At 40.8% G+C, this 10,756-nt stretch overlaps 1 protein-coding gene across 3 annotated transcripts; it reads left to right on the top strand.

The window, feature by feature from the left end:
• The first annotated feature begins 1,659 nt into the window (after positions 1–1,659).
• Positions 1,660–9,203, top strand: LOC111436244 (ABC transporter B family member 4-like). 3 transcript variants are annotated; one of them, XM_023073984.1, is made up of 13 exons: positions 1,660–1,765; positions 2,058–2,416; positions 2,518–2,572; positions 3,496–3,671; positions 3,746–3,967; positions 4,058–4,296; positions 4,388–4,913; positions 4,984–5,257; positions 6,578–7,461; positions 7,539–7,805; positions 7,889–8,152; positions 8,232–8,525; positions 8,605–9,203. In XM_023073984.1, exons 2-13 carry the CDS (start codon positions 2,087–2,089, stop codon positions 8,965–8,967), a joined length of 3,894 nt encoding a protein of 1,297 aa, XP_022929752.1. In that variant the 5' UTR covers positions 1,660–1,765; positions 2,058–2,086; the 3' UTR covers positions 8,968–9,203. The 3 variants fall into 3 exon arrangements, with proteins under 3 accessions (XP_022929752.1, XP_022929753.1, XP_022929754.1); XM_023073985.1 differs by having other exon boundaries at positions 1,727–1,826; XM_023073986.1 differs by lacking the exon at positions 1,660–1,765 and adding an exon at positions 1,827–1,890.
• Positions 9,204–10,756: the final 1,553 nt, after the last annotated feature.

The raw sequence follows: 10,756 nt of genomic DNA, 5'->3' as shown, positions 1-10,756 counted from the left end.
AAAAATTTTAAAAAAAAAAAAAAAAAAAAAAGTCAAAGGGCAAAATTGCTTGTTCTTATATCCATGACCTGTTTTTGGTTGTAATATTCTATAGATTTCAATTTCCAATTTTAAAAATTAAAAAAATAAAAATAAATAATTGTTGCTAAAAAAGTCAAAGGGCAGGCTGACTCAAATTTTTGCTTATCTTCCAAGCAAACATGTTGGACTGTTGGATTGTTGTATTTATTTTGGTGGATTTGAATCTATGAGGAAATAATAAAGAAATGGGTATTGTTTTTGATTGTTTGTTTGACATTCCCAAAGATTTGTTGGATGTGCTTTCCATTTTAGGGTTGGATTTCACGACCATTTTCGGGTCGATGACTACTGATGCCATGTCCGTCTTAACTCTTAGTGAATCGATTGAGAAACTTGAATTTGATCATCAACTATAAAAGGGTATTGGTTTACCCGTTACTCTAATATATTTTTAGCTTGTTGTCATTGGTGTCTATGAGGAGCACGTCTCCTATTAGTGTCAATCCTTATTTGTATATTGAATGACGACAATTGATGTTGTAATGTATTGTTCACACGTAATGAACTTGAATTAGGTTGGTTTTGTTCCACTCAGTATTGTTGCTACAAAGTACGTATAAAGGAAAAATTAATATAGTTGATATAGGATATAGATATTGTCTGCTTTGACCCGTTACGTATCGTCGTTAGCCTCACGATTTTAAAGCGCGTTTACTATGGAGAGGGTCTAGCCCTACTTCGACCAGTATCTCACACGGTTCGATGACTGGCTCTAATATCATTTGTAACAACTCAAGACCACCACTAGTAGATATTGTCCGCTTTGGCTATTTACGTTTAGCCTCAAGATTTTAAAACGTCTCTACTATGGAGAGGGTCTAGCCCTACTCCAACTTGTACCTCACACAGTCAGTAACTAGCTCTGATATCATTTGTAACAGCTCAAGCCCACCGCTAGCAAATATTGTCTATTTTGGCTCATTACGTATCGCTATAAACCTCACGGTCTTACAGCGCATCTTCTAGTGAGAGATTTCCACACCCCTATAAAGAATTTTTCGTTCCCCTCTCCCATCGATGTGGGATCTCACATATAGTCCTCTAACACAATAAACTATCTACTATGTCGTCTCGTGCACAATGAGTACAACATGCACGTCATAATGATATGAATTATACATGATATCAGTATCAATCATGATCAAGTATACCTCGCAAGTCCAATTAATGAAACTGTACGTCTCTATTACAAAACTCATGTACCACGTACCCGAGTAACATAAACTCGCATACCTAGCGCATAGTTCATATAATCCAACTTGAGAAATTGCGGCTTCAAAGTTTTGTGCCACGTTGAGTAAGTCACGTACGTTATACCTGATTTACCTCAAATTACAACCATTAGTTGCATTCGAGTTCATTTACCTCTATCTATCTAGACGATTGGTTCGAACTCGATACGAACACCAGATATTAAATACAAAACCATCTATTCGGGTCGTATAGATTTAACGTTGTTTTTGTTTATTTAAATTACTTTTTTTTTATATACATTTGAATTTTGGAAATGGGTTCATTAAAAAAAAAAACTTGGGCATCAAGAAATGAGGAAGTGGCAGGCTTTGTGGAGTTCTTTATAAGGCTCCGCCCAAAACCTTTACAGGGGAAGTGCCAAAAGAGCTCTTTTCTTTTAAGGGTCTCCTCCTAAAAGTGGGTGGTTCTCCACTTTCATCTTCTTTGCCAGGTACTGCTCTGCTCTGATCTTCTACAAGCTTAAGCATCCACTGGTCATTATTGTTTCGATGGTGATTTCTGTTGTTCCGATTGGATATTTCTTCTGGATAATGCTTTTGAATCTTTCTTCTTCTGGTTTTGATCTCAACTTTTTGTTCTTCCTCTGTTCTTATGATAATACTCTGTTTGATATCTCTCTGGTTCATTTTCCCCTCTTTGTTCTATTTTTGGGGAATTTGGTGTCAGATTTTTAAATTATTTTCAGCTACTTGTTTATTTTAATATCCCGTTCTATTTTCCAGTAGGAAGAACTAGAGTTTAGGTTGCAAAAATGGAGATAGAGAATGGGGTGGATGGAAACTCAAATAGTATAGATCAGCCAAGCTCATCAAGAATAAATGGAATTGAGAAAAGTTCAAACAAGAATGGAAACCAACAAGATTTGAAGAACAAAAATGGAGATGGGAAAACGAATTCGGTTCCATTTTACAAGCTGTTTTCGTTTGCGGATTCGACCGATGTTCTTCTGATGATCGTTGGTTCGATTGGCGCCATAGGGAATGGGCTTAGTCTACCTCTTATGACTATTTTGTTTGGGGAATTGACTGATTCGTTTGGTGGTAATCAGAATAGTTCAGACATAGTTAAAGTAGTTTCCAAGGTGAGACTATGTTGTGTTGTGTTTTAGGAAGAATCCCTTTTTGTGTTACCATAGGAAAAGCTTCATTTCATTGACTTTGTTGTCTTCAAAATGTTGTGCAGGTCTGTCTTAAGTTTGTGTACTTGGCAATTGGATGCGGTGTAGCGGCTTTTATCCGTAAGAGATTTTTCGATGCTTAGTTTTATTGAATTTGTGTGAGATCCCGTATCGGTTGGAGAGGGAACGAAACATTCCTTATAAGGGTGTGGAAACCTCTCCCTAGTAGACGTGTTTTAGAACCTTGAGGGGAAGCCTTTGAAAGGAAAGCCCATAGAGAACAATATTTGCTAGCGGTGGGCTTGGATTGTTACAAATGGTATTAGAGCCAGACACGAGCGGTGTGCTAGCGAGGATGTTGGGCCCCCTAGGGGGTGGATTGTTAGATCCTACATCGGTTGGAGAGGGGAACGAAGTATTCCTTGTAAGGGTATGGAAACCTCTCTCTAGTAGACGTGTTCTAAAACCTTGAGGGGAAGCCCTTAAAGAGAAAACTTATAGAGAACAATATCTTCTAGCGACGAGCTTGGGTTGTTACAAATAGTATCAGAGCCAGACACCGGGCGGTGTGCCAATGAGGATGCTAGGCGCCCAAGAGGTGGATTGTGAGATCCCACTTTGGTTGGAGAGGGGAACGAAATATTTCTTATAAGGGTGTGGAAACTTCTCCCTAGTAGACGTGTTTTAAAACCTTGAGGGGAAGCCTTTGAAGGGAAAGTCCATAGAAGACAATATTTGCTAGCGGTGGATTTGAGCTATTACAAATGGTATCAGTGTCAGACATCGGGCGGTGTGCTAGTGAGGACGTTGGGCTCCCAAGAGGGTGGATTGTGAGATCCCACATCGGTTGGAGAAGAGAACGAAACATTCTTTATAAGGGTGTGGAAATCTCTCCCTAGTAGACGCGTTTTAAAACCTTGAGGGGAAGTCCTTGAAGGGAAAGCCCATAGAGGACAATATCTACTGGCGGTGGGCTTGAGCTGTTACAATTTGTATTACACAAACGACTCCGATTGTTGAATTCTTTGTTTGTTGCATATCAGAGGTCGCGAGTTGGATGGTTACAGGGGAGAGGCAGGCTTCAAGAATAAGGGGTTTGTATCTCAAAACTATATTGAGACAAGATGTTTCGTTCTTCGACATGGAAACGAACACCGGTGAGGTGGTCGAAAGGATGTCGGGAGACACCGTTCTTATACAAGACGCAATGGGCGAAAAGGTAACAAAATTTAGCATAAAAATTAAGCTTAACAGTTGAATGATGTTTAAGAAATCCGTCTCTTCTTCATTCAGGTTGGAAAATGCATACAACTTGTATCAACATTCACTGGAGGCTTTGTAATAGCTTTCATTAAAGGCTGGCTTCTAACACTCGTCATGTTATCCTCCCTTCCTCTACTCGTGATTTCCGGGGGTATTACATCGATTGTTATTACGAAAATGACATCCCGTGGTCAAGGTGCTTATGCGAAAGCAGCCGACGTCGTCGAGCAAACAATCAGCTCAATTAGAACTGTATGTTATACATTGTCCAAACATCATAGTTTTCTTTCTTTGGACTATCTATTGTTCACGAAAGTTGACTCGACACTTCACTGCTTGTAGGTTGCCTCATTTACTGGAGAGAAACACGCTGTGAACAGTTATAAAAAATATCTTGTAGACGCGTATCGATCGGGCGTTCAAGAAGGTTCAGCTGTTGGAATTGGTTTCGGAATGATTTTTGCAGTACTTTTCTTCAGCTACTCATTGGCTATATGGTATGGTGCAAAGTTGATATTGGATAAAGGATACTCTGGAGGCGCAGTTCTTAACGTGGTCGTTGCCGTGTTAACTGGTTCCATGTGAGCTTAATTTACATGTTTTTCACTGCACGTTGCATAGTTTGTCGACCGAAGTCGGTTCAATATTTACTTGTGCTAAATTGCTTATCAGGTCTCTAGGCCAAGCATCTCCATGCCTGAGTGCATTCGCTGCTGGTCGAGCTGCAGCCTTTAAAATGTTCGAGACTATCAAGAGGAAGCCTCTCATTGATGCTTACGACACGAAAGGGAAGACATTGGATGACATTTCAGGAGATATAGAATTGAGAGATGTTCATTTTAGCTATCCTACGAGACCAGATGAGCATATTTTCAACGGGTTTTCTCTGAGAATCCCGAGCGGTACGACCGCAGCTTTGGTTGGACAAAGTGGAAGCGGAAAGTCGACCGTGATAAGCCTAATTGAGAGATTCTATGATCCAAGTATGGGAGAAGTTCTTATTGATGGTATTAACCTCAAAGAGTTTCAACTAAAATGGATTAGAAGCAAAATTGGTCTTGTCAGCCAAGAACCTGTGTTGTTTGCATCTAGCATAAGGGATAACATTGCTTATGGAAAAGATGGTGCAACCATTGAAGAGATCAAAGCAGCAGCTGAACTTGCCAACGCGTCGAAATTCATCGACAAACTGCCTCAGGTATTCGTTTAATGCTTCAATCTTGCTTCGAGTGCTAACTTCTAATATTTGGAACCTTGATCGAATGTAGGGGCTCGACACGCTTGTTGGTGCACATGGAACTCAGCTGTCTGGTGGTCAGAAGCAACGAGTTGCCATTGCTAGAGCGATTCTGAAAGATCCACGAATCTTGCTTCTAGATGAAGCTACGAGTGCACTTGATGCTGAATCCGAGCATGTCGTGCAAGAGGCATTGGACCGTATCATGGTTAATCGAACTACAGTGATCGTCGCCCATCGACTAAGCACTGTAAGGAATGCAGATATGATTGCTGTCATTCATAAAGGAAAGATGGTTGAAAAAGGTACTAACAAGTTCTTTATTTCCTTTTTGTTCTATTACTCCCATACTCGTGCCCTATTGTTGGTCGGTTTTGATTGGTTAAACTAGTTTCGACATGTAATAGTCCAAGCCCACCACTAGCAGATATTGTCCTCTTTGGGCTTTCTCTTTCCGGCATCCCTTCAAGGTTTTTAAAACACATTTATGAAGGAGAGATTTCCACACCCTTATAAATAATGTTTCGTTCCCCTCTCTAACCGAAGTGGGATCTCACAATCCACCCTCTTGGGGGCCAGCGTCCTCGCTGGCTCTGATACCATTTGTAACAGCCCAAGCCCACCTGTAGCAAATATTGTCTTTTTTGAGCTTTCCCTTTCGGGTTTTCCCTCAAGGTTTTTAAAACGCGTTTACTAAGGAGAGGTTTCCACATCCTTATAGGGTGGCCCAGCGTCCTCGCTGGCTCTGATACCATTTGTAACAGCCCAAGCCCACCTGTAGCAAATATTGTCTTTTTTGAGCTTTCCTTTTCGGGTTTTCCCTCAAGGTTTTTAAAACGCGTTTACTAAGGAGAGGTTTCCACATCCTTATAGGGTGGCCCAGCGTCCTCGCTGGCTCTGATACCATTTGTAACAGCCCAAGCCCACCTGTAGCAAATATTGTCTTTTTTGAGCTTTCCTTTTCGGGTTTTCTCTCAAGGTTTTTAAAACACGTTTACTAAGGAGAGGTTTCCACATCCTTATAAATAATGTTTCGTTCCTCTCTCTAACCGAAGTGGGATCTCATAATCCACCCCCTTGGGGGCCCAGCGTCCTCGCTGGCTCTGATATCATTTGTAACAGCCCAAGCCCACCTGTAGTAGATAATGTCTTCTTTGAACTTTCCTTTTCGGGTTTTTCCTCAAGGTTTTTAAAATGCGTTTACTAGGGAGAGGTTTCCACACCCTTATAAATAATGTTTCATTTCCCTCTCCAACCAATGTGGGATCTTACAATCCACCCCTTTGAGGCCTAGCGTCCTCGCTGGCACACCGCCCAGTGAGCCCCAGTGTCTGGCTCTGATACCATTTGTAACAGTCCAAGCCCACTGCCAGTAGATATTGTTCTCTTTGGACTTTTCATTTCGGGCTTCCCCTCAAGGTTTTTAAAACGTGTTTACTACGGAGAGATTTCCACACCCTTATAAAGAATGTTTCATTCCTCTCTCCAACCGATGTGAGATCTTAGACGACATCAAGAAGTTCCTAACATTCTTATTTTGCAAGCTCAAGTTTAAGGCAAGAAAACGAACAAGTGCCTTTTAACATTCGTCGCCGAGTCTGATAATTGACTATTTGATTGATCAGGATCTCACACAGAACTACTCAAGGATCCTGAAGGACCCTACTCACAGCTCATTAGGCTGCAGGAAGTCAACCAAGAGTCCCAAGAAGCTGGAATTGATAAAGTTAAACAAGAAAGTACTTCAGGATCGTTTAGACGATATAGCAAAGGAGCATCGATCCGACGATCCGTTAGCAGAGGATCATCTGGAGTAGGAAACAGCAGCCGCCACTCGTTCTCAGTTTCATTTGGTTTACCTGCAGCAGTTCCGATCACAGATGTTCCTATGGCGGATGAAAGTGCACCTGAAAACACCACGGAACGATCTCCACCAGTCCCGCTCCGTCGACTTGCATACCTCAATAAGCCAGAAATTCCCATACTTGCACTTGGATCTGTGGCTGCAATCATCAATGGCATGATTCTTCCACTTTTCGGCCTACTATTTGCCAATGCGATCGAAACGTTTTACAAACCGCCTGATAAGCTAAAAAAGGATTCGAGATTTTGGGCATTGATAATGATGTTGCTTGGTATAGCATCATTAATAGCTGCTCCAGCTAAAACATACTTATTTTCTGTTGCCGGTTGCAAGCTAATCCAGCGGATTAGATTGCTATGTTTTGAGAAGATAGTTAACAACGAGGTCGGTTGGTTCGATCGAACTGAGAATTCTAGTGGTTCGATAGGCGGTAGGCTCTCGGCAAATGCTGCAACCGTACGTGCACTGGTCGGGGATGCACTAAGTCAACTTGTCGAGAATCTAGCATCTGTTACAGCTGGTTTAGTCATAGCTTTTGCTTCAAGTTGGCAGTTGGCGTTAATAGTCCTCGCCATGTTTCCGCTTCTCGGCATGAACGGCTACGTCCAAATGAAGTTTATGAAAGGATTTAGTGCAGATGCAAAGGTAAAATCTAAAACTAACTAAAAGACGTTGAAGTTTTACTATGAGCGTATTCGTTGACATTGTTTTCGGCTTCGTAGTTGATGTACGAACAAGCTAGCCAAGTCGCTACCGACGCCGTGGGGAGTATAAGAACAGTTTCATCATTTTGTGCTGAAGAAAAAGTGATGCAACTTTACAAAAAGAAATGTGAAGGTCCAATGAAATCAGGCATCAGACAAGGCTTGATCAGTGGGACAGGATTTGGAGTATCATTCTTTTTACTGTTTTCGGTCTATGCCGCGACGTTCTACGCCGGAGCTCATTTCGTTAAAGATGGAAAAGCAACTTTCTCCGACGTTTTTCGAGTAAGTATTAGTCATTTCGTGCTCCCATAATCGACACAGCTCGTGTTTAGAAGCTAACTATTAATATCAAATGTCATTGGCAGGTTTTCTTTGCTTTGACCATGGCTGCTTTTGCTATTTCTCAATCGAGTTCGCTTGCACCTGATTCTTCCAAGGCGAAAGAAGCCACGGCTTCCATATTTTCCATGATTGATCGTAAATCAGAGATCGACCCGAGTGTTGAAACAGGTGAAACATTGGAAAATTTGAAGGGTGAGATCGAGTTTCGTCATGTAAGCTTCAAGTATCCTTCTAGACCAGACGTTCAAATTCTCCGAGACCTCAGCTTAACCATCCGATCTGGCAAGGTATTGTTTTGTTTTGTCCAATGACCTTAAACTTTCCAAAAAACATGTTTTCATTTTGGTTTCTATGTGCTTCTTTCAGACCGTTGCTTTGGTCGGAGAAAGTGGCTGTGGAAAATCCACTGTCATCTCACTATTGCAAAGGTTTTATGATCCTGATTCTGGTAGCATCACACTTGATGGAATTGAGATTCAAAAGTTTCAACTAAAATGGTTGAGACAACAAATGGGTCTCGTGAGCCAAGAACCGATCCTTTTCAACGACACGATTCGAGCTAACATCGCTTACGGGAAGAGCGGAGATGCAACCGAGGCCGAAATAATTGCTGCATCTGAATTGTCCAATGCTCATAAGTTCATCAGTGGTTTACAACAAGTGAGAAAAATGAATACTTTTGTAGTTCATAATCGTACAACTTCGGGATACCATGTTAAATCAATGCTTTAACTTGCAGGGGTACGACTCGACGGTGGGAGAGAGAGGAGCTCAGCTATCAGGGGGACAGAAACAACGAGTAGCGATTGCACGAGCGATAATCAAGAGCCCAAAGATCTTGTTGTTGGATGAGGCCACAAGTGCACTTGATGCAGAATCTGAGAGAGTGGTTCAAGATGCATTAGACAAAGTGATGGTGAACAGAACAACCATCGTAGTTGCTCATAGATTAAGCACGGTGAAGAACGCTGATATCATTGCGGTGGTGAAGAACGGAGTTATAGTCGAGAAGGGACGGCATGATACTTTGATTAATATCAAGGATGGATTTTATGCTTCCTTGGTTCAACTCCACACAAAAGCTTCAACTTCATCAGCTTAATAATCATCACCATCTCTTGATGTATACATAACATAATTTTGTCCTTTCTTTTGTAAGAGCTATAAAAGTGTTAGTAATTTTATCAAATTGTTTAGTGTATTTACGTCGATCAAATCAAGCCGTTTAGGGGTCGGGTCAAACCCACCAACCGACCAAAAAACAGGATTATAATCTAACCCAATTCTGCTTTACTTTTAACGTTATTTCTAGGATTAAGAATATTTGATGTTTGTAACTGAGATTAGAGATGCATTGTGACTTGTACGCGTTTGATATTTGAGTTTTATAAGATTTTAATTATTAATATACTCACGTAGTGTGGATACGTATGATTTTTTCGAAATAAATAAAGAATAACTTTAACTCGAAAATAGAGGATTGAGTTGAGTTGGGTTGTTCGAGTCGTCAACTCAACTAACTCTTAATTCTTGGAATGGTAAAGACTACCTTAATTCTTCCCGATAAGAGACGTGTTCATCGCAAACCAAATATTCCAAAGCCATGGTAGACCAAGAACATAGTCGAGTTTCTCATTTGCACTCACCAAAATTATGCACGGGACCTATTTGTCTCCATGGTAACCATAACGGCCTAAGCTCGCTATATTGTTTTTTTTGGACTTTCTCTCTCAAACTTCCCTTCAATATTTTTAAAACGCATTTATTAGGAGAGGTTTTTAGACCTTTATTAGAAAAATGTGTTGTTCCTCTCTTCAACCGATGTGGGGTCTCACAATAATATAGGAAGATAAATTGTAATTCATTGTAACGATCCAGATCCACAGCTAACCGATATTGTCCTCTTTAGGCTTTCCCTTTCGGGCTTCCCCTCAAAGCTTTAAAACACGTCTAATAGGGGAAGGTTTCCACACCCTTACAAATGGTATTAGAGTCAGACACCGGACGATGTGTCAGCCTTCTCGCTGTTCCCTAAAGGGGGTAAACACGAGGCAATGTGCTAGTGAGGACACTGGGCTCCAAAGAAGGTAGATTTGGGGGCAGTCCCACATCGATTGGAGGAAGGAAAGAGTGCCAGCGAGGACGCTAGGCCCCGAAGAGGGTAGATTATGATGTCCCACATTGGTTGGGGAGGAGAACAAACCATCCCACATTAGGATCATCATCAACCACGTTTTAATGAGCTACGAGCTCTTCGTGAAGCTGATTCAATAGAACAACCAATATATCATAACTATTAACCGCGATTTGACGCAATATATTACCCCAAAAATAAAGAAACATGCTACTATTTCCACATTAAAGATGTTCAAAAAAATTGAATCATAAGACATTCTCTTTTGATATGAAGTTAAGAAAAGAAAGGCTTATAGATGATGATGATGAAGAAGTAGAAGAGCATAAATGAATGGTGGGGTCAGGTGATGTGTGAATGTGAAGCACTTTGGTAGGTTCTAAAATAGAATGCACACCAACTGTTTGTTTTTATGTCACACACACCATCACATGGATGGGTTGTTAAACATTCCCATCACACACAAAAACGTCAAAATAAAGGACTCGACCTATAAAAACATTTCAAGACGTTGCTTATATTTTCTTCGATCAACTAAATATTAAAGGGCATCGTAGTTTAACGGTAACTGACATGTACTCATTTTCTTAAGATCAAACGTTTAAATCAATAATTGACGTAAAAAACGAACGAGACGAGTCGAAAAAATTGAAAAGTGTGCATTAAAAAGTGGTAAACATGGAGCACATGAGCATCCAATTTGGGTGTTAATGGCTACTACCCCAACTACCATGTCTTCATTATTTGGGTGGCTACA

Source organism: Cucurbita moschata, unplaced genomic scaffold, assembly GCF_002738365.1.
Source record: "Cucurbita moschata cultivar Rifu unplaced genomic scaffold, Cmos_1.0 Cmo_Scf00052, whole genome shotgun sequence".
In the NCBI taxonomy this organism is placed as follows: domain Eukaryota; kingdom Viridiplantae; phylum Streptophyta; class Magnoliopsida; order Cucurbitales; family Cucurbitaceae; genus Cucurbita; species Cucurbita moschata.
This window is presented reverse-complemented; position numbering and strand designations above follow the sequence as displayed.

Excerpts from the sequence above, each read along its gene's own strand:
- LOC111436244 (XM_023073984.1), top strand. The coding sequence starts at position 2,087 with ATGGAGATAGAGAATGGGGTGGATGGAAACTCAAATAGTATAGATCAG. Across the intron at positions 7,462-7,538 it reads GATTTAGTGCAGATGCAAAG|TTGATGTACGAACAAGCTAG; the intron begins GTAAAATCTAAA and ends TCGGCTTCGTAG. Across the intron at positions 8,526-8,604 it reads TCATCAGTGGTTTACAACAA|GGGTACGACTCGACGGTGGG; the intron begins GTGAGAAAAATG and ends TTTAACTTGCAG.